The sequence below is a fragment of the Miscanthus floridulus genome, chromosome 6 (genome assembly GCF_019320115.1).
Source record: "Miscanthus floridulus cultivar M001 chromosome 6, ASM1932011v1, whole genome shotgun sequence".
In the NCBI taxonomy this organism is placed as follows: Eukaryota; Viridiplantae; Streptophyta; class Magnoliopsida; order Poales; family Poaceae; genus Miscanthus; species Miscanthus floridulus.
In genome coordinates this window covers 94937457-94960872 of record NC_089585.1, presented here as the reverse complement: position 1 = coordinate 94960872, position 23416 = coordinate 94937457, and the positions used below count along the sequence as shown (strand labels likewise).

General features: G+C 42.5%; 1 protein-coding gene across 4 annotated transcripts; it reads right to left on the bottom strand.

Annotated features, from left to right (window-relative positions):
- Positions 1 to 4154: 4154 nt before the first annotated feature.
- Positions 4155 to 22362, bottom strand: LOC136456352 (homeobox-DDT domain protein RLT2-like). Of its 4 annotated transcripts, none has more exons than XM_066456184.1 (18): positions 21402 to 22362; positions 20779 to 21297; positions 17812 to 17888; positions 16439 to 16957; positions 16260 to 16352; positions 16023 to 16187; positions 15720 to 15942; positions 14377 to 14477; positions 13712 to 13798; positions 12477 to 12608; positions 12194 to 12349; positions 11382 to 11591; positions 10604 to 11296; positions 9976 to 10524; positions 6660 to 7280; positions 6460 to 6564; positions 5586 to 5831; positions 4155 to 5314 (listed from the first exon to the last, which is right to left on the bottom strand). In XM_066456184.1, exons 1-18 carry the CDS (start codon positions 21613 to 21615, stop codon positions 4478 to 4480), a joined length of 5547 nt encoding a protein of 1848 aa, XP_066312281.1. In that variant the 5' UTR covers positions 21616 to 22362; the 3' UTR covers positions 4155 to 4477. The 4 variants fall into 4 exon arrangements, with proteins under 4 accessions (XP_066312281.1, XP_066312283.1, XP_066312282.1 ...); XM_066456186.1 differs by lacking the exon at positions 21402 to 22362 and having other exon boundaries at positions 20779 to 20863; positions 20961 to 21075; XM_066456185.1 differs by lacking the exon at positions 21402 to 22362 and having other exon boundaries at positions 20961 to 21182.
- Positions 22363 to 23416: the final 1054 nt, after the last annotated feature.

Below are 23416 nucleotides of genomic sequence, written 5' to 3'. Positions count from 1 at the left end.
TGAATAGCCTATCAAAAATTTCTACAACAATACTTAACAAACTGGTTAGACAATTATGAGGCGAAGCAAGTGTTGCGCTAGCCTACTAAAAATGCAAGCCACCTACCACAATTCTAGTTTCAATAGTTTCTATCCACACAATGGCTATGTCACTACATTAAGTTAGGGTGCTCTCAAAAGCTAACTAAAGAGCCACACTAACTAAACTAACAAGCTCTCACAACTAGCTACACTAAAGAGCTTGACAACTAGTTTGCGGTGATGTAAAGAGAGAGAGCAAGATAGTTATACTGTCGTGTCGAGGAGTGAACAAATCAATCATAAGGATAAATACCAATGAAGGCCAATCACCTCGGAATCAATGATGACACAATGATTTTTTACCAAGGTTCACTTGCTTGCCGGCAAGCTAGTCCTCGTTGTGGCGATTCACTCACTTGAAGGTTCACGTGCTAATTGGCATCACATGCCAAACCCTCAATAGGGTGCCGCACAACCAACACAAGATGAGGATCACACAAACCACGAGCAATTCACTAGAGTACCTTTTGGCTCTCCGCCAGGGAAAGGTCAAGAACCCCTCACAATCACCATGATCAGAGCCGGAGACAATGACCAACCTCCGCTCAACGATCCTCGCTGCTCCAAGCCGTCTAGGTGGTGGCAACCACCAAGAGTAACAAGCGAATCCCGCAGCGAAACACGAACACCAAGTGTCTCTAGATGCAAACACTCAAGCAATGCACTTGGATTCTCTCCCAATCTCACAAAGATGATGAATCAATGATAGAGATGAGTAGGAGGGCTTTGGCTAAGCTCACAAGGTTGCTATGTCAATGCAAATGGCCAAGAGAGTGAGCTAGAGCCGGCCATGGGGCTTAAATAGAAAGCCCCCACGAATAGAGCCGTTGTACCCCTTCACTGGGCACAACTCGAGGTGACCGGACGCTCTGGTCATATCGACCGGACGCAGGACCCAGCGTCCGATCGCCCGATGCTTACCATGTGTCATTGGCTTCAAACGTTGATCGCCTGATCTCAACGGTCATCTGTACATTTAAGTAGTGACCCGACACGCTGCTCATAGTGACTGGACGTTGGACCACAGTGTCTGGTCGTTTCCAGTAAGCATCTAGAAGCGAGAAATCATGACCGGACTCACCCAGCGTCTGATCACTCAGCATCTCCTCTGTGCGCTGCCACGTCAGCAGGACCGAATGCAACCCTCCAGCGTCCGATCACTAAGTGACCCAACGTCTGGTCAGAGACTGACACCAGCGTTTTTGCTGCTCCTACAGACCGGACACGCCGGTCCTTTCGAGACCAGCATCCGATCACTCACAGTGACCTCCGTCTTTTCTATATAGGGCGTCGGTGAAGTTCCTAACCCTTGCTCATATGTGTCAACCACCAAGTGTATCACCTTGTGTACATGTGTTAGCATATTTTCACAAATATTTTCAAGGGTGTTAGCACTCCACTAGATCCTAAATGCATATGCAATGAGTTAGAGCATCTAGTGGCACTTTGATAACCGCATTTCGATACAAGTTTCACCCCACTTAATAGTATGGCTATCGATCCTAAATGTGATCACACTCACTAAGTGTCTCGATCACCAAAATAAAATGGCTCCTATCATTTATACCTTTGTCTTGAGCCTTTTGTTTTTCTCTTTCTTCTTTTCAAGTCCAAGCGCTTGATCATCACCATGGCATCACCATCATCATGATCTTCACAATTTCTTCATCACTTGGAGTAGTGCCACCTATCTCATAATCACTTTGATAAACTAGGTTAGCACTTAGGGTTTCATCAATTCACCAAAACCAAACTAGAGCTTTCAACGCACACATGCTCACAGGAGACGGGACCTATAAGATCGGCGCGACGCATTTGAACCGCAGTGACCGAACGCGAGCGGGGCTCACCCACGGCAGCTAACGAGTCAAAGCAGGGCGCGGCAGGGAAACGTCGCCATTGCTTCTGTGGTCGGCCACCGTTGCGACCGGCGGTAGGGCTCCAAGGCACAGATGGGCGTGGTAGGTAGAACGAGGGGCGGAGCGAGCGCCACGTCGATCCGACGGCGGCCACCAAGGCATTGGCCCAGCCCTACACACGGCGCAGTGTCATGGCACAGCCAGGACAGCGCGAGGGCACAGAGAGGCAAGGGACGCGTCGCGGCGTTAGTGGGCACACGGCAACCGCACACGCGCTGGCCCGTAGGGAGAAACCGCGGCCGACAACAGCTGAGCCTGGCGCCCACTACGCGCGTGCACATGGTGACCACGAACACCGACCGAGCGGCAGCTATCCATGGCGTGCATGAATTTTAAAGCTCCGACCAAAATCAAACCAACTCGGCTGAGACCAAACCAATTTGCCAAGGCTCAAGATGGTCCTAAAGGCTATCCCAAGGAGCATCAAACGCAAACTTAGATGAACTAGAGAGGAAGATAGAGACGTGCCAACTTGAGACTGCCAACCAGTGCCCAAGGTCAAGAACTAACTGGCCAACAGCACGTTCTAGTTATTTAACGGCATTTAACTAGTGATCAAAACGAAGCACTAACCAAACCAACCCCTATACAATCACAAAGTACCCATTAAGATGCAATCCACTGAACAAAAACATGCCACTAGTGTTTAATTAGATTTTTCATAATTTAATTGCCAACATGACATTGACGTCACCATTCCGGACTTAGGAAATTCTAGGGTTATGTTATAACTGACAGTATTAATACTGTTGTCTTAACTTTTAAACGATCTAAACCCTAATAACTTTAACCAACAATTATTTCATGCAGAAGCACTATCTAAGTATGTTTCACAAAATAATTTACCGAAGATAGCATTCCAAACATAAGTCATTAGGTTGTCGACTTAACGAAAAGAGCTTATCTCAACGTCAAGTTAGATTTTAGAGCTCCCAAAATACTAGTTAACAACATCTATCTTCCAAAAGTTAATGTTGCATTTCCATCCTACTAAACTTGTACTTCAATTTTTATTTAAGTACTAAATACAAGTTATGCTTTATTCTTGTTTATAGAAATTGCTTTTCGTGCCAAACAATTAAAACTACTTTTCCTATTTTTTTGTTAGGATTTTCATTATCGCATTTAAGTAAACTAACTCACTATATTTATAGATCTATTTCTTAGGTCATAATCTCAGTAGCTTAGCGAGCTCATAACACCAGAGTTGTTACAGTTTGATATCAAGGAAGACAATTCTTGCATCAAAAGGCACTCTTCTTTTGAAGAAAAAATGGAAATCTTACCTTGTCAATTTCTCACAATATTTTTCTATTTTTGGACTCAACCACAAAGGATTCGTCTAAACCAATTAACAAACTCTTGCTTTGATTTTCTAGGGTACCTTTCAAGTGTACCAATAAATACTTTGTTAGTAAGGAATCAAATGCTGGAGAATTCTTTTCTATTAGATACTCGAATGAAAAAAAATTCGATACCACAGTCCCTGCAACTCCCCTCGTTGGATCCTTATCAAAAGCTCAATTTTGTACCAGATCGGAGCGCTACGGATCAGTGATTTAGGAATGAGAATAGGCTAGAACCCTGGGGTTCCACCTAGCACGGCCTCACGGAGTCACCGTCGTGCACTTTGCGCATTCCGCTCACATGTGCCAGAGTAGATATAGGGTTTTTGGTAATATGTTGGACGAGAGAGAATCTACACTACTAAGTACTAACTCCCGCCTTCTATCTCAAATTATTACTTCCACCACTGTCCCATCCCAAATTATAGGTCATTTTATTTATATTTTCTAGATACTTAATAATATTTTTGTTATGTATCTAGATATACGATATATCTAGATATATATAATAAAAATTGTATATCTAGAAAAGCAAAAACAGCCTATAAATTAGAACGGAGAGTCTCCTTACTAGTCATAAGAGATCAAAGTCACACTACCAATGATAAAAGATCACATATATATACTTTTATATGTAATTTTAAGAGATGGTTAGTAAGCAATTCTATGAAGAAGATAGTACATGCATGGGAACCCAATTGCGATATGATAATATTTCGCCTTAGAGACAATGTATAACTCAGGGAATTCCCCAATGACATACTCCCTCCGTCCCTAAATATATATCTTTTTTGCTTTCCGAGAAACAACTTTAATTAAATATATATTAAAAAATAATATTTATGATACATAGTTAGTATCATTGCATAGATATTTAAATCTAGTTTTTTTAATAAACATTTAGGGATGGAGGGATTAGGGATGGAGGGAGTATCTAGCACGGTGCAACCACTCGTCGAATGAGTAGGCATGCGTCAGAAAATCTATTAAAATAAAACCTGCGATGCCGAAACGATGCCGAAAAAACAGTAATGCACATCCCACCCATCGAACATCAGTTCCTCGGTTCCGCATCTATCGCTGCTTCATGCCGAGGGAGGATCTGGGATAAGGTCCCTTATTTATGCTTTCTTATTCGCTGTAGTCAGATGAATATGAAGTAGCATCTGGATCCTCATCCGCATTCATCTCCCCTCCGACATCGCCATCCTCTCCATCATCACCAATCTCATCATCTTCATCCATCTCAACATCGGCATCGTCAACTGCTTGATCTGCATCATCTTCTTCCACATTCTCATCACCTTCAGCATCTTCATCCTCCTCGTCAGTCTCATGATCCATCATGAACATCGTTCCATGGTGCCTGGATCCACTAGAATAACCCATTGAGTAATCTGGAACTTGCTCTTCATAATCCTCATCCATGGGCTGGCCGTTTTCCTCGTTATCTTCTGACTGTGATCCAGAACTGTTCTCGTCACATTTGTTGTATGTCACTCTGGTCTCCAGGCCCCACTCATCTGCACCAGAGCTTTGTGGAGACTCCTCAACGGGGGCAGGCTTTGAGCTGCTAAGCATGCTAAAGCTTCCCAACAAATTTTCCTTTGGAATTGATCTGGCTCTGCCCGCAGATGGCTGCCGAGGCCTCACAGTTCGACGTCCTCGTCTACTACCACGGCTACTACCACGACCACGTGCACGCCCTCGGCGTGCATTCTTCCTTGGCGCTTTATCAGAAGCAACAATGTCATCCTTGAATTCGATCCTTGATGAGCTGCTAACACCTCTTGGGATCCTTCCACCTCGACTTCGACCTCTGCCTCCCCTGCTACCTCCTCTACTTCCACGTCCACGTCCCCTACGACCACTACCAGGAAGCCACCTTCCATCATACAGATTCGAACCAGTTGGTTCAAGTATACCTTCTTGTTTGCTCTTAGCAACTGTATACCTTGATGGAAATTTCTGCAGGTAAGGAATAACATAAATACGTAATTATATAATTTTCAAGGGAACTGATGATAGCATCATATATATAGATGAAAAGTCTGTCCAGATAAATAATCAAGCACATAAAAACATTTCACGATTTGAAGGTATATTAGCAGAGCAGTGAGGTAAGTTTTGACCAAAACATGAAACTATAAATCTGATTGCATGTGTCAGTCCAACTCCAACAACAGTCATACCTCACTTCCAACCAAAAAAGAAATAGTATTATCAAAATTTAACTTACCATGAAACCTCCATCGTCTCTCTCCATCTTTTGATTTTGCACGTAAGAAATAGCTGAGTCAAGGTCTAACATTCGGAGCATAACAGCAGAAGTAGTGTCAGGAACCCATGGAAGGACAGAAGCAGATCCAGCCGGTAACACAGGATTCTGGGGTGCAATACCCTGTGAGTTTAGACATTCACTTGTTGTTTCAAAATCAGAAGAGAGGCAACCTGGTCTTATTGCACCTTCCAGAACAGTCAAAAGCTGCAAGGGAATGAAAAAACAGTCTCAGATAGTCAGATGTCAAGTATCCAGCAGATATACGAAAGTCAACATACATGTGACTCAAAAAATTTTACAAAGGAAACTGATAACCACAAAAGCAGTATACACTCTGAATTGAAGTTAAAATGAAGCTATTTAGTTATGCTAGTATTATCAGTCGCACCATCCTTTCATTTGGTAGTTCAGTTTAGGTCAGATGCAAGGTTGGGACTGGCAAACCATAATTTGTGAATGAACTTCTAATTTCTAAAGAACACATTAATCAAGGCACCATGCTTGACCATGCCAAGTCCTCATCAGAAGCAGTTTCCCAAATTACATTCTAAATGATGACAGCCAAAGATGGAGACTGGATAAGTTATTCCATCACAATAACTTAATAAGGTAGTTACATACTTCCAAAAAAATTTAGCACAGTTTTGAATAAGGCATCAAGCCATCAACCATGTTGCTGCAAGTGTTCTAGCTAAAGTGCTGGAAACCCATTAACATTTAAAGTTATATATACATCTGACAGGCAAATGAAACTCGAATCCATGTAACCAGAGTTTCAGTCCAGAAAAGGAAACGATGGGAAGCCAGAATGGTGGGGAAAAAAATACTTGACCTGGAATGTTTCGGCAATAGATTTGGTAGTGTACAGCTTCACACTCCAAGATTTCCGATACACATCAGTCCAAAATGGTTGAAGTGCTTCTGATGGTATAGATGCCTGTAAAACATGGACTAATAAGTTTCTTAAGCAGCTCAGTGGCAAGATTAATTAAAAAAAAAGAACTAAGGAACCACCGAAACATGTGACTTTACCTCAATCGTAACTAACTGCAGCTTGAGTAATACCATTCCTATTGGAACAGAATAATCAGCGATTTGCATCTTCCAGTAAGGGTCAGTTCTCCGTTTCTCTTCGCATTGTGTTGTATGATCAGAAAAATTGTAAATGGATTTGAAAGTCTTATGGCAAGAAAGACAATGCCTTTCTTCGGCTAAGTAAATCTGATAGCAGCAATTACAAGAATGCAACAATTCAGAGCATCTTTTCTTCCCGTATTTCATGGCACATGTCAATTCCTGATTGTAGCATTCCCTCCACATCCATTTTAAAAATTTATCTGCCCTTTTTGAGATAGCTGTCTTCTCAAAATCATTACGCCCAAGCTCTACTTTAAAAGAATCAGAATATGCTGTCACACTATCAGATGTAGCACCAAAAGGAGTACTGCTTGAGCTTCCAACCTCACTATGATAATTTGCCCTTATCATGTCAGTAGCTCCATTCTTTGGATACCTTCCAGCAGATAGTTCTATACTTGCACTTCTCCTCTTAATAGCTTCCTTAAAGGTGGGCTCGATCACTTGCAGCATTGAATGCAGCTGTGCCTCCCGGCTGCCACGTGTATCGAGGGCGGCCACTAAAGAATCAAAGGCCTGCATTTTAAATAGACAGAATGTCCAAAAATTAGAGGTGGTTTATGCATAATGCTTGTCTAAAATCCAGCTAGTAAAGTAATAACTAATGAACATTCAAATTAAAGTCAAGCAGGTTTCTACTTAATGAGCATACAACAAACTATACAATATCTGCTTAGCATCATTGCTCTAGTGCAATATGAGCATCAGGCTCTTAAAGCAACATATAGGGGACAATTGCCTTTTTTGCCATCCTAACCAGTGGCAACTTTCCCAAAAACTTCACCAAACTGCCATCCAGGGGCGACAGGAACTCAGTGATTTTCCAAAAAAACAGTAGAAACCTAGTCGAAGGGCGGGCCTGGTGCAAGCGGTAGAGTCTTACCGCCTGTGACCAGAAGGTCCCGGGATTCGAGTCGCGGTCTCCTCGCATTGCACAGGCGAGGGTAAGGCTTGCCACTAACACCCTTCCCCAGACCCCGCACAGAGCGGGAGCTCTCTGCACTAGGTACGCCCCTTTTTTTTTACAGTAGAAACCTAGTCGTCCGACTAACCGTCGCCTAATCACGATTGTTGTCCGACTAGGAGGGGGATCTGTGACTGCCTGTCCTATTCACGGGCCAGCTCAGCTCAACTGTGCTTAGAGGTGCGCTATTGGGCTGCCAAATTGCCAGTTAGGTTAGCATAAGTGTGCCCAGACTCCACCAAAAACCCAGAGAACAGAGGCAGCATTGATTTCCTTTTCCCACGCCACCGCAAATCCTCCCACGTGCAATTCCTCCCCCCGCACACTATTCTTCGCAGCCTTCGTCCTCCCCGCACGCCATTCGTCATCGCGTGCCATTCCTGTGGTGTGGTGAGTGTGCCCTTTCCCTCCTCCCCCATCCCTCACTCCACAGCGCTAGCTCCTCCTCTCCCCCCTTGCTTGCTGTACCGCTGCCCCTCTGCCTGCTTGATGGTACTCCGTCCTAAGGTGATGTACTGCTGTTGTGTATATGTGCAGATGTGGAACAGTGCAGAAATCAACTCTCACAAAGTGTCACCAACTACCCCCTAATGTAATCCTGATGCTTGCTTTATTGTCATATTGTGTATAGTATACAGTATATATAGGTATATATAGTATGTATATGTCCTGAAATATATAGGACGACTAGAACAGCCTAGGCTCAGCTAATCAGTCTGGTCGACGACTAATTGCGATTAGTCGCTTAGTTGGTCCCATCGCAACTAGGTTCGACTATACGATTTGTAAACATTGGAGCAGAGAGAGATGAGGTGGACAAGCGGTTGTGCGCTCGTGCTGGCCCTGGAATTTGGGGAAGGAAGAAAACGGAGAGGAAAGAGTAAGAGGAAGATGGTGGCTGGGATTCGGAAGAGGAGCAGCAGGATGTGGCCCTGGGGTTGCTGCTTGCTTGCATGAAAGGAGGAAGAAGGGGGCAAAAAGGTTATTTCGTATGTACCAGCCAGGTTTGCTGTGGGCCCCATGACCACGTCCACATGGCACAACCAGAGCGAGTTTCAAGCAAATTTGCAAATTCTAGTGGTCCCCAGATGGCAATTTGGCGAAGTTTTTAGGAACAGTGCCTTTTGAACGTGCCACTGGTTAGGATGGCAAAAAAGCAATTGTCCCACCCTTTAGCTGGCAAGAAATGAAAATAATGCTAATAACAATGGACATCTTAGACACTGAAATGTCAATAACTGCATATAAAGTACAGATAAAAAGGAAGTTTCATCCTCGGACGAAAACCATTATAAGATGTATACTTCAAGAAAGAGCTATGGAATATAAGCTTTCTGATGAAGTTTCATTTCCTTGATATCAGAAAGATTTGGAACCCCCTGTTATGCTGGTAACTGGGCGGTAACCACCTGTTTCCTAGGTGGACTCTGTTCTACTGTAATGCTTATTCCCCAACTTTGGATATTATGAATCTGAAACAACATGCAGAGTCGCCAAAACTTGGTGTTACTATAAGTCTATAACTTCTATAAATCCAGGTATTAATGGGGATTGAGTGACCTGTGACTGCACGGTTACCGCCCAGGATTTGGAACCAGAGTGAGCATGGAGCCATAGACAATGCTGACAGGCAGTACATTTCTAGATTCAAACCTTTTTCTAAAATCTAAAATAGTTGAAATTAATCCAAACTTTAAACATATTTGCATCATTATCATTATATTAAGAAGGAATAAAGGATTGATCTCGCAAAAACAAAACAACACAAACACACAGCACACCACCATACTTGCATAGGTAACAAGCAACAAAACACAACACAGAAACCAAAAAAATACAGACTAGAACCAAGAAGGTCCTGAAAACAATGAGAACAGAAAGGCGGGCCCACCAAAACGCCCCGGCGACTCTGATGGTAAAATCCCAATATTTTTTTAGTGTGAAGCACACTGCTATTTGTAACCATTTGCCAGTCATAAATTGGACCAAGCAAGTCAGCAGTAAGTGGCCAGATTTATACAGAAAAATTAGTACTGGCAATTCCAGAACTAATCACTAACATCTTCACAGGTGGATTAGCACATGACATTTGAAAAAATTATAACGTACATGACTGGTAGCCTGATGCTAGCAAACATATTATCCAGCAAATAGCACGATTTGGCATCTGACTTGAGCCTTTTTAGTACCATAGTAAAATGAATAAAGTAGAAATATAGACTCTAATAAGTATAAATTAACACTTACCTCCTCTGAGTCGATAACTCTCCAACATCCATCTTTGGATTCAAAAAAGATTCTTCCTGAGCCAGGGTCATTTGGTGATGCTGAAGTTGTAAACTGCCAATACCTGTTTCGCCTCCGATCCTGACCTAGGGGCAGGGATCTGTAAACATAGAGCTGTTCTGCTCGGTGACCAATGTACGATTTCAACTGAGATCGTGTTTTATCAGCATAAGCATACTGCTGAACATACGAAGTATCTGGGGTTGCAAGGATTTCCTGGCCTATGCCATTTCTCTCATAAGCCATACTGCCAGAATTACCCTGATTATGCTGATCAAGCATCTCACAACTGTTGATTGTCCCAACATGTCCATCATTCTCTTTATAAGCATCACAGGCTGGAGTTGAAGTAATCTCTGTAGCATTGTTTTCTTGATATATATCAGCCTTCAAACCCATGTCAGAGTTATATTGTACTCTGCTAGCAAATTCTTCCTTGGAACGCCTCTTGTCAAGTTGCGCTTCTGCCCACATTTGCTTCTTTAAGGCATTTGCTAACTCCAAACGTTCCTGCAAGACTCTTGATCAGATGTCTCCCAATGAGGAATGACAAGATAGAAGAGTAGTTTAGCAGGATCATAATATATACCTCAAGTACACCACGAATAGAGTTCCCTTCAGTGGCAACACCAACAAGGGCAACCAATGCGTTAAGGCGTTCTTCAACACTAAGATCGCAGTAGTCACCTTCTGCTAGTGCACGTACCCAAGGCTCAACTTGATTGCTTTCATCAATTTGTGTATTTTCAGAATCACCAGGGGCTACTTCATGATTAGCTGATGAGCCTCCAAGAGGTGAATCATTAGATGTATCTGCTGCATTGAACTTGCCTTTTGCTGATTTAGTAAAACTACTTGATGAGTTCAATGCATTACCCACACTATCTAACTCGGACCTTATGCCAATAACTGTAGTTGTACTCGGTACTTCATCTTGTGCCTTGACAGCAAGAGGAGGATCCTTGTCATCTTCCACCTCAGTATTCACATCATCACCATCAGGGTCATCATCAGCATCATCACATTCAGAATCATCATCCCTCTCAGCTTCATCTGCCTCCTTTTCAGCTTCAGAGTCAGAAAGTACATTCTGAAAAGCCCTAATTTTTTCACGTGCTGCTGACAACACGGCCTCAGAATCAGCTGGATCTTTTCTATAAGGCGACTTCACGCAATATGTTGAAGGAGCAGTTCTCTCAAAAAGTTTTGCATCCCTAGACAAGGCGGCAGCTATGGATGCCTCAGGTGTCTTGCTTGTTGTGAGGTCTCTCAATCCAGATTTCTGAACAGGAAAACAGTCAGCTTACAAAATCAAAGATAGCCACTTAAGGGGGGAAGGAATTAAAGATACATATATGTGTATGTACCTGAATTTTTTCTGCTACTTCCAATATTGTGAGACCTTTACTCCCTTCAAGAGAAAGCACATGGAAAGCGGCAAATTTTACAGTTCCAGGAGTGAGACGGTGGCGGGATCTACGTCGATTGGTGTAACCTCTTTCCTTCATCTTAGCAGCAGCATTCACAGCTGCTGAACCATTTCGAAGTGTCGATATAACATTCTCACCATCATGACCCTGCAACAAATTTTGTAGTCGACCTTGTGAAAATACTTTTATATGTTTTTTTCTTGTCATGCAGAAAACTGAGAATTTGGTGTAAACTCACTACGGAGATCGCTTCTGAGAACTAATATTTTATACACATGGTTCAGATATATGTTTAATTTTTCATGAGAATTGTCATGATTTCCAGTACTTTTTCAGTTGACTTTTGACCTTCAGCCTAATCACTAGAAACAAGCATACTGGTTATCTTTATAATCAATCTATATTTGTGATTAATACTCATCATTTCTTCATAGCAATTTACCAGACTCATGATCATTCAGTAGCATAAATTGATGCAACATGATGTAGGTTAAAATTTGGAAGGACCTCAAACAAAATAAGACACAGCCTAAAGTATTACTGGTAAGTTGCTGGCATCATCCAGGAGGTTATTCCGAATATCATAAGTATCACTTGACCATTTGTTTACAAGGTACTTTATCAGTTAAGGAGAAAATTATAACAGAATTCAAATATCTTAATTGATTCAAGTGAGAAATACATAACATTAGGAGATACTTTTAACTGAAATCATCTTAGAGGCAGGTGGGATGTATAGGAGCACAGACCTCATTATCATTACGATAGTAAGAATCTTCTACCATCCTTTTCTTTAATTGGGGTCCGAAACCAGCAGATAAAGCAAACTGTCTTAATATCTCAGGCCATGTAAGAAGATTAAGATGGCGTTGCCAGCTACGTATATTGAATCCCCAGGCATATGCCTACCAGAAGGAAGCATGATTGTTCAAGAATATATTAAGAAAAAACATGAAACTGGACAGGATGAAAAGAAAAGGAATGTAATATTTGAAATTAACATCAAATATGCATGTACAAGTATATACCCACCCCTTCAACAATTTGTGGATGGCCACCTGGATTTACCACCAGTGCAATTGATGGATTTCTAGCAACATCCTCAATATCCTTTATAATGGATTTCAGCAGAGCAACATGCAGTTCCCCCAACAACCTTGAATCCTATAAAAAGATAACAATTTAGGCTAAGACAAATATAAGAAAAAAGATTTTAGATTATCAGTATATTGCTTCAGAAGATGCTAGCTTCCAAGCCTAGTGACTAATTTTTCGAAGGCTACAAAAGTTTTATAAAAGCAGGTAGAGGCAATAAAAGGAGACTTGAAAGGAATGGAATATACCCAAAGACTTAGCCTTAGATAGGAGTGCTTGGAAGACAGCTATTCACGTGCCTGAACCTTGATTGCTTCTGCTGGGTTTCAACTCTAGCCTACCCCAACTTGTTTGGGACTTAAAGGCTTTGTTGTTGTTGTTGTACATATATAACGGTACTGTATCGCATGGACATGTGAAGTTATGGATATAATAAACAACTCTGTATGGACACCAGCTAATACCCAAATCACCTGACATCTCCCAGTATCAAAAAGGTTGTAGATAAGATAATAAACACACTGGCAAGAATACCTTCAGTGTACCATGGTTTTAGTTATGTAGCACCTAGTTAAATGGAGCAAAGAACCCTAATGAGATCAAACAAAAAAATACTAAGAAAAAGCTTTCCCTTGCATATTCTGAGTCAACCAAATTCATGACTGAGCTTGGAATTGTTTCAGCTTTGCATGACCACTGAGATCCAAGTTGGATTTATAATATTCAATAATATATACGAAGTTAAATTTTTAAATTGATATATTATGAATTAAAACTTTAATGGCAGTATAGATAAATGCGCCCGTAGAACGCAAAAACAAGGAATATCAAATCTGACATAAGAAATGTTATAGGACCACTAGTAGGAACTAAGACAAACATAAGGATTGTGGTCACAGGTCACTCCTGTTCAATTTTCTCGAACACGCAGGAGAGCTGCACATCCACTCCCGTCCAATTTAATATTTATTCATTTGTTGCCCCAAGCCAGAGATAACCTTTGATCAATCATCCACGTGTCTTTCTTTGTGCCTGATCTTACCACTCAGAAAGTGTGAAGAACATAACCATACACATCTATTTATTCAATTTTCCTCCCTTTACCATTACTCTACCAGCAAAAGAAAAAGAAATAAAAAACATACAGAAGTCCAGAGGAAAAAGGAACTTACATAATCATGAAGAGACTGAACAAACTCATCAAGTGTAACTGGACAAAGACCCAGAACATCAGTAAAAGTAATGAAGAATTTCCACACCTGCAATTCAGTTAGCAAAAATGTCTCTTGAGATGAAGTTATGCGAACACCATAGATACTATACTACATAGACAAACATAGAATTGATGCCAATGTATTAAAACATTTATACATGTGTACTAGAGAGAAGCGTAAGGGAAGATAAACAGACATGAGCAAAGCATCTTTATAAATAAAAGAAACAGAACAGTTCAGTTGTAATTTAATGTTTCTTAGGAACTTCTTTATTCTAGAACGACGCAGGGGAACTGTGTGCCATTTCATTAGGAATGAGAAAGGGACCGTACAAAATGTACAGGAAAACAGGGGAGGTGTCAAGAGGATCTCCCCCTACAAAAAACCAACACACACCCTGCCTTACTAGCCTTTGAACAAGGGAGATGACAGCGACCTTCACAGTTAATGTTTCTTAGGAACGATGTCCCCATGAATATAGTGTGGCCATTTATGAATCAAGGCAACCTTAAAATCTTTGCTAAAAATACTAACCAAGATATGTTTAGGATCTCAACATCTCTTAAGAAATGTCCAAATAATAAAAAGAAAAGAGTAAGAATGTAAGATGAATACAGCATTACCATCAAAAGCTTTCCAACATTATCCTCGGATCCAGTCAAAGGCTTTATAGAAAATGGCAACTTCAGTCTCACCGTTGTAGGAGGAAATTTACTTAGCATGCCTGGAAAAGGCGAATAAAAAAATAAAAAACATGTAAGTTGAAATATGCAGTTAGGCTTCCAATGCCAGAAGTAAAGCCTAAAACCAAACAAGCTATCATATTGTCACATGTCTGTTCCTTTGATAATAATGCCTTAAATAACAGTACATGTCAAATGAGTGAGTCCATTTTTCAATTGCAGAAAATTGGCATGCAAAACCTCTCCCAGCAGCTTGGAGGGACGTCCTCTGTGGGCCGGTGGGCTGGAATTAATGAGGTTTGAGGCAGGCCAATGGATAAGCACGTCAAGGTTTGAATTACATTATCATCTTAAGGGTTTGAACACTTTGGAACCATTGAAATCGTTGTGTTTTTATGGAGCCCTGCCATCTGCCTGGAGCTTTGTTGCTAGACAATGAGAAAATGAGGTTTTGCAGTTTAGCCAGGCCAGAGGTATATCCTACCTGGCTACCCTAGCATCCAAGTGAGTCTTTGTTCCTAGGTTGATGTCGGTTTTGTTCTGTAACCAAGGCAGGCCTGTAGTTTTAGAAACGTTGGTGTGAGTAGGTGTATTTGTAAGGGTGTCTTGACCTTTTCCTTCTTAATATTATGATATGCAAACTCCAGTGTTTTCACGAGAAAAAAAAAACTATTGCTAAAATAAACAACTATGCGGCGAAAACCATTAGATGCATTTTACCAAAAAGAAAGTTCAAGTGAGTTGTGGGAAAGGGAAATTTAATTTGTGAACAGTCAGAATAATGTGAAGCGAAATATTAGGGGGAAAGTGCATTTTTTGTATTATACTTTGAATTCTCTGGATTAAAAAAGTACTGGAATGATTTTCCAAAACTCCAAAATCCTAAAAACATTTTTTTACTTTTTAGAAAAAAAATATTTCTTATCATTACTTTGAAAACCGTTCAAGGCATAACTGGAGATCCAAACAAGCCCTAAAATCCTCCTGTTAAAAAGTGCTCTATTTTGAATGCACATGTGGTTACCCTAAAGCAGTAGGGATAAAAGCATTCTTCAATGCTCAGATTCTTACCTAGAAATTCAATAGGCTTGTAACATAAAAGACTAGATACAATGAATTGTTAGTCTCTGTCTATTTCTATGCCTTTAGTTATACTCTGTTAGTGGATACACAGGAAACTGGAATTTTGCCCAAGGAAGTCATTAGAAGTGAAATATTACTTCTGAAAGAGTATATATTATATTAAGGAGTTTGGAACTAAACTAGACGAACATGTAACATACCTCGAAAGGAATCAAGCTGTTGCAATGTGTCACTATCAAGATACAGCATTGAGGGCAAGCCTTTGTTTTGTGCAGCTAATTCCATTAGTTCCAAACGCTCATCTTCCACCAGTTCCATATACTCCCGTGCAATTCTGCGTGCAGTAGCCCTTTCATTGGCCGCCTTTTGCCTTGCTGCTTCTTTCTCTTTTCGGAGTTCCTCCTTTTGCCTTTGTTTCTCTGCCTGCACAGGTGTAGGCAGAAGGAATAAGCTATTTAATACACTACATCTACAGTTAACATTCTAAGAACCAGAAAACTAACTCGTCTAGATTGCTTCTGCAAAAGCTTCTCCATACGCTCATGTTCACGCCTTTGCTCTCTTTGGAACCTCTCTTCTTCTCTCTGCCTCTCACGCAGTAATCTCTCCACTTCTTTTCTTCTCTCACGGTCAAGTCTCTCCATTTCCTTGCGCCTTTGCTCCTCTCTCTGCACAGACATCACATTGTAAATGAATTTAACGAGGAAGACAGATCTACAATTATATAGAACCGGTAATACCTTTCTATTCAAGATATCTTGTTTCTCAAGCTCCTTTCTAATTCGTCTTTCGTGAGCTTCAACTTCCTTTGCAATCTTTGCTTCTTCATTATGCTGAAGAAAATCCCAGACAAATTTAATATGTATACGACTATAAAGCTGAAGGGCAAGATGCGTATATGAACTCAAAGAAATCATACTTTTCGTTTTCTTTCCACTCGAGAAGTATCTTCATCATGATAAGCTCTACTTTCAGATGATACAAGTGGGTTTTCAAATGCAGCAACCTGAGAAATGTCAAACTGGCCTTCAACAGGAACTGAATTAAGGTTGCTATTAGACTGGGTCGTCTCATAATCTGCTGGTGCTGCTGGAAACACCTGAGACCTGCTGGACTGGGGCAACAGGCTAGAACCAGATGTGTGGCCTTGAAAAGCATAACTAGGCGCAGCCGCCTCAGATCCATGGAGAAGCTGTGATCCTGATGTGAGAGAAGATATCCTAGAATTTGAAACTTCCACTGGAGTATCATAGTAGTGAGATCGGCTTGCCCTCTCATATGTATCACTTGGTTGCTCAGGAAGGAACTGATACTCATGGACAGCCCGTGATCCAACATGAGGTTGGACTATGGGTGAATTACCAACCGTTGATTTTCTCTTCCCAGTAAACGAGTTTGGAACAAATGGGGATTCCATGGTAGGTAAAAATGCTGAAGCCTAGGGGAAAAAAGAAAGAACAGGAGATTAAAAATGTGATACTTAGGAAACTAAAGAGGAGCATGGAACCCTTAATATGGTAACTATGGCACAGAGAGTAGGCTCAACCAGAAATATAAGAATACAGATTGATGCAAATATCATTAGGGGAACAGAGTTTGTAGCATGAATACTGACCAAAATAGGGATATATGCTAAACGGATAACACTTGTAAAGGCTAAGTAGCTCTTCTGTAACTACAATCATAGGAAACATAACCATCCATGCATAGCGTGCAGAACTAATGCAGAAAAAAAGGTGCCCACCAAGTACTACATGATAATCATGCCATGCCAATATTTGTTGCAACCAAGTAACCAAATTCTTAGTAGCCTCGCCATATTACCTACAACACACCTGCAGTGTATACTACTCAATGGTCAAGTCTTTAGTCTTGACCACTTTGGGGGATGGTAGTGAAGGGGTGTTCATAAAACTGGTAAAACATGATTTACGATTTTGAATCTTCCTAGGCATTCTTACAATTTAAAAGATAGAAATACATGCCCTATTCCGTACTGACTTAGCAATCACTACACGAGGTATGATGCAAACACACTCATTTGAGTAGGGCACAATCGAAGTTTAGGGCTAATGAATCAGCACAGCAACCTTAATTACTCATAATCACATCACATATCAATAGGAGATAAATTAAACAGACCTCACACCACCATCATTTTAGCACTGATGCAATTTCACTTCAAAAGGTAAGCACATCCAAATAAAAAACCCAGTTTATGCAATGGCACAAATCCACCACAGATACATATAAGAGATACAAACTTACATTTAAAGTTTCCTACAGATATACCTTTAAGAGCTTTTGATCATGCCTAGAAAATATCTTCGTATCATAAGATCGCACAGGCCGCTTTTGTTGCTCTGGAACTGCCAGAAAATACACAGGAAAAGATTTTCAATAATTAGAACTTGTATTGGTAAGTGCACAGATGCTATTAATAGAATCCCCATATAAGAACTTCTATTCACCAAATAAAGAAACTTATACAAGACTTAGACACATGCCATTTAGCAAATGCACATCTCATATTTTGTTTGTAAAATGTTAAGGGGGTGTGCTCCAGTGCCAATCCTTCTCAAGGTGATGTCATCCAAATCAAACTTTGGGCAATAGATGAGATCTAGTATGATTGGATTATAGATACATGGGACCATACAAAAGCAACAAAATGTTCATCCGCACTATTTTCCAATTCCCCCTAAACATAATCAACTCAAATCACGTCTATTGGATCTAGAGATATATGGCCAATTCCCCCTAAACATAATCAACTCAAATACCGCCAATTGGATCTAGAGATATATGGCAATGTTTTATCTACCAGTAACATGGTCCTAGAACATTGATGCCGCATACTAAACTTCCATGTCAAGTTGGGTGTGGTAAGTAGTCGTCGACTAGCCTTAGCTCATTCAGCGGCTTGCTTCCAGACCTGATGGCAGGCCATACGGAAAAAGAAATGGGATCTAGAGCGCAGGGGAGAGAAAGTAGAAGGGCCTGAGCCAAACCCTAATGCAGCCCTACCGTTGCCATGATGTCGTCCCTTTCACATCCCAGTAAGTACCCTCCCTTGCTCTCGGTAAGAACCAACATGGATGGCGAAGAACTATGGGAGACGGATCTAGTTGAGGCAGCGCTCGCCTTGCTGCCTCCCTTCAGATCCCTCCTTGTCTTCTGATGTGCAATGAAAATACTACAGCACAGGAGGTGGCACAGCGCACTATTTCTAAGGTGGTTAATGCAAAGTTTACACCGCTCTCCCATGCCCTAATACTAATTGGGCCTCACCTAAAGCCCAGGTAGCCCAGTTAGACATAAAAGGCCCAGCAATCGTCATATTTTCAGTTGCCACTTGCCACTTTGCAGTAGATGTTAGTGGCAGCCACCGTCCACCGACCAGATTACAATGTCGCAACTGGATGTGCAAGACGACATTTGGGGCGTGATTCTTCCTCTTGGGAGTGAGGGAGGCACTAGCGCCGCTGTCTCCAATCTAATCCCTCCCTCGCTCCTGATATATATGACGCAAATGTATGGAGCTGCTGCACTGCTCCACTCTGCCCTAAAACTAAATTGGGCCTCACCATAGACCCAATACCAGCTGAACATAACTCCAGGCAGTCAGCATACATGCTGTCACTTGATGGGTCTCTTTGGGAGAGCTCCAGCTCCAAGAATTCGTGAAGCTGGGTATCCCTAGCTCTACGAATTCCACGAGTTTGTGGAGCTGGAGCTGGAGCTGGAGCTGGAGTAGATTGAGGGGTTTAGGTGGGTCGGTGAGGCATCTCATTCCTATTTTAGACTAAAAACAGAGACTTAAACCAATTTAGTTTAACCCACAAACTCCAAATTTGGCGAGAAACCAGGACCTTAAGAAATCCCAAATAGACTCCAAATTTCATCCTATGCCACATCTAACGAAGTGCGGATAGGGAATATAATACAGAAGATTCACACAGCATAAGAAAAAGCAAGTAATTGAATAGAGAAACAAGGGAACTGATCATTAAGCACTATAAGGAAGTGTACTAGAAAAGGAAAAAAACTGCTATCTGGTGTCTACACAAACCATTTGTACAACTCTTTTTCAACCAAAAGATCAAATTGTTCAACTCAGTTGGGTGGTTTTTTACTTCTAAACCAAAGGGACTAAAACACCTACTCCCTCGAATACCAAGTTCAAGTCCATCTAAGCATTCTTCCAAATGCACCTAATTTATCCATGACAATTCCAATGCAGCCTTTTGCTTCATTCTTCTATGTCTGCACATGCTTAGCACCCTAAACAATGCAATAAACTTGCCAGCTACCTTAACTTTTAGCAATAATTGGTGGGCACTAGGATCATGGTACGCCTTACCTTGACTCTTGTGCCCAAGTCCACGGACTTATATTTGGGATTAGAAGTAGTAGTTGTGTACAGATGGGACATATGTGAAGCATTTCCCAAAATGAAATGTAGAAATTGAGATTTTTAGGCACTTCAGGTGTGCAGCAGGAAGAAAATGCCAAGCTAATGGACAACAAAGACGATTACTAAACAGGACAGATAATATTAAAAGAATTCTAATATTCTATATAATAGTATAAGTACAAGGTAACTCATATAAATAAGGGCTAGAATGGGCCATGCATGTTAATAGGGATAGAATAGTTGCATATTGTAATAGAGATTATGGATCTCAGTTTTATTAGTAGGAAGTAAAACATGGCTGTGCTCAATGAGACCTTATGATGTGTGAAATTTACTTGATGATCCCTCACATTCAGAAATAATATTTGGCTCAACGCTCATCTATAGAAAGAATACTAGTTTAACTCTTAATCCAAGGACGGTCTCTTACGAATAATAGACCTATGGGATTTTCACGCTTGCTCCCCATCTAAATTTTTCATCAATCAATCATCCATATCCGTCGCCGTATTATCTACTCCAGCATACTGATAACATATACTAGTACCATATACATGTATCATTAAATTCGCCTCTCCAACCATATTGGATCAATCTACTTACTCGAATATAAAAGGACTGACTAAAATCAATTACATGGTTCTTTTACCATATAAGCAAAGGAACAAAGAAGATTAGTGACTTTAGAAGTCAGATTCTTTAAAAAGGCGTTTGCAAAATCAATAATCATTCAGCCAGGGCATATGAAAAGCATGAACATTTCCACAGACTGGCCACCTTGAGCATTCACTAGCTTAAACCTTGGCTTAAAACACAATGACTTCAGATTTCAATATGCATACCAATCGGTGCACCAAAGGCGCCAGGAGGAAGGGGATCAAATTCAACGCCAAGCGCTGGACCATCCTCCCTCAATGGTTCCCCGAGCTGTGACTCCACAGAATTAATCACATGGAGCTCAGATTGTGTGAGCTGCATCGACGGGATAGCCGGCGTTATCATAATTGGTGGTGGCTCGTAATACCTCTTCCCAATATCCGGCATGGAAATCCTGGGTACTGCTGAGGACCGCCCAGCACCCCTTCGCGAGTGAACTGGGTGCAACGGCTCATCGTACGGCCCAGGAGCACCCACCATAAGGTCACTGCTTGCCAGTGGCATCACAGACACAGGTGCCGGTAACACTGGCGGTGGAGGCATCACTGGTGCTAGTGCGGACTCTTCTTCCCGCCGTTGCCGCTTCGATGGCGGCTTGCGGTCCTTGAGGCGGCGGTGACAGAACCACATTTGCAGCTGCCTGTCCGACAGCCCTATCTTGGCCGACAGCTCCAGCCGCATAGCTTCCGACGGATACTGCTCCACTGCAGCAAACCAAAACCCCCAGAAATGCTCAATCGATAAAAACACCCAAAAATCAGGGAAAAAACACAAAAATACTCGAATGAATTCACCGAAATCCACGAACCCGCATAGGTCTTCTCCAGAACCTCAAGCTGGTAGGGGGTCTTCATCATCCGCTTCACCGGCTTCTCCCCCGACCCCGAGGTCCCCGCGCCCGCCGCAGTCGCAGAAGCCGGAACCGGGACCGGGGCCGCCACTGGCGCCGGAGGCGGGGTCGTGGCCTCGGCGGGGGCCTCCAGCGCCGCCTTCCCGACGCCGTCCCCGCCGGTGGCGTCCATGGCGGCGATCGAGGGCCTGGAAACCTAGATCCGAGCACCTTCTTCTGCAAAGCAAGGCTCAGAAACTTCCCAACTTTTTTGTCACCAAATGCCTCACAGTCGCTATTATACCCCGCGTCGCGGAGCGAGGAAGAAAAAAAAAGGCCAATCGATGTGCGGCTGGATCTCCGTGGCGAAGAATACCAACACCGATATGGCCGAACTGGGAGGAGGAAAGGAATAATGACACCAACAATAACTTGAACACCACGAACACCGCCCCCCGGCGGATGGATGGGTGGGTAAGGCGAAGGCAACGAACGAAGAAGGGGAAGGATAGGGATGTGGAGGAGATTGGGGGAAGCCGCAGCAGGCCAGGAACAGGCGAACAGCAACGGGCGGAGCGACTGCTCCTCGAACTGGGGATTGTTACCCACGCGCTGCGGCGCTGGGGATTGGGTTTGGATCGCTGCTGCCATTCTGTGCAGCTAATAAAAACCAAACCTTTTTTTCTCTCCCCCCTACCCTTTTCGCTCAGGCCTTTGTATTTCTTTTGTTTTGTTTTGTTTCGTTTCGTTTCGTTTCTCTCCGTGGGAGAGTGGAGTGTGTTCTGTGTTGTGCGGTAGCTGCTGCTGCTGCTAAGCGATGAGGAAAAGAAATTAAAAGAAAATTTTTGGATGGAGCGATGGAGAGAGATGGATGGGATGGAATAATTAGCAGCAGCGTAGCTGGTGCCTGGTGCTCGGATTTCTTGGGGTTTGATCTTTGCGGAGTGGTGGTGGGCTTTTGTGCTTTTGACTAGCTGGGTGGACCTGGATTTGGTGCTGGGGTGGATGGATTTGGACGTTTGGTCCTGCTGCCTGCGTGTGTGTTCATTCATAGGATTGTTCCTCCTGTACGAGGGCGGGGTGTCATTGGACGAAGCGCGCTAGAACTTGGCCGGATCCTCTGCGGCGTGGACTTTGCGAGCCCGCCTGTTCGGGAAGCAGGGAGCCGGGACCGGGACCTGTGTGGGCACGTGGCTGAACTGCGACTCAAGGTGTGTATCAGACGGACAGACTGTTTTGTTAATAATAATCTCTGGGCCCATTTAGCAGTGGAATAATTGCAGGCGGAGCGGGTTGTTAATGTAACCCGCCCGCTCGTCCCACAAAACTTGGCTTCGTGGCTATTGTGGACCAGCTATAATTTTTTCGTAGCCCAAAGACTTCCAACACTCCAAGCCCGTTGGACGAGCGAGAAGCCTCGCAAAAGCCCGCAAGAGTGAAGAGTCGCATCCCCTGAAAGAACCATACAACTACCGTTGTCACCCTCCTCCGTGGCTGCCGTCGACCCGTCGTTGTCCTCCTCCGTCCTTTCGCAAGAATCTGCAAGAACATGCAAGGCTCTATTCTCACCTCTCTGTCATCGTCGTGAGTCGCCCTCCTTTGGTCCTCGGCTCTATTCTCGCCTCTACGTCGATGTGATGACGGCTCTCAACTCGTCCAATCTCCCATGGAGGTTATGATGGCCTTGTCTAGTTGATGGAATGGTTGTTTGATGATTAAGGTTCCAGATCATTGCATAGGACTCTTGTTCAGCTCTGGTAATCGTTGTTGCTACAACTCACAGACATGCTACGGAAGTTGTTTGCAACTTATACTGAACATTTGTTCAATAGAACGCACCAAGTCAAGAATCGGCAGATTGAAAGGGAGTTGTGTGTATATGTATCTTTCATCAGTTCAGAAGACCATGAAGACAGACTAAATTAAGCAGTGACCGAAAAAAGCTTCAGTTATTGAAATGGCCATGAACCCATGGTGATTGGATGTTTCAGTCA

Excerpts from the sequence above, each read along its gene's own strand:
- LOC136456352 (XM_066456184.1), bottom strand. The coding sequence starts at position 21,615 with ATGGACGCCACCGGCGGGGACGGCGTCGGGAAGGCGGCGCTGGAGGCC. Across the intron at positions 14,478-15,719 it reads ACAGCTTGATTCCTTTCGAG|GCATGCTAAGTAAATTTCCT; the intron begins GTATGTTACATG and ends CGCCTTTTCCAG. Across the intron at positions 12,609-13,711 it reads TTCAGTCTCTTCATGATTAT|GATTCAAGGTTGTTGGGGGA; the intron begins GTAAGTTCCTTT and ends ATCTTTTTATAG.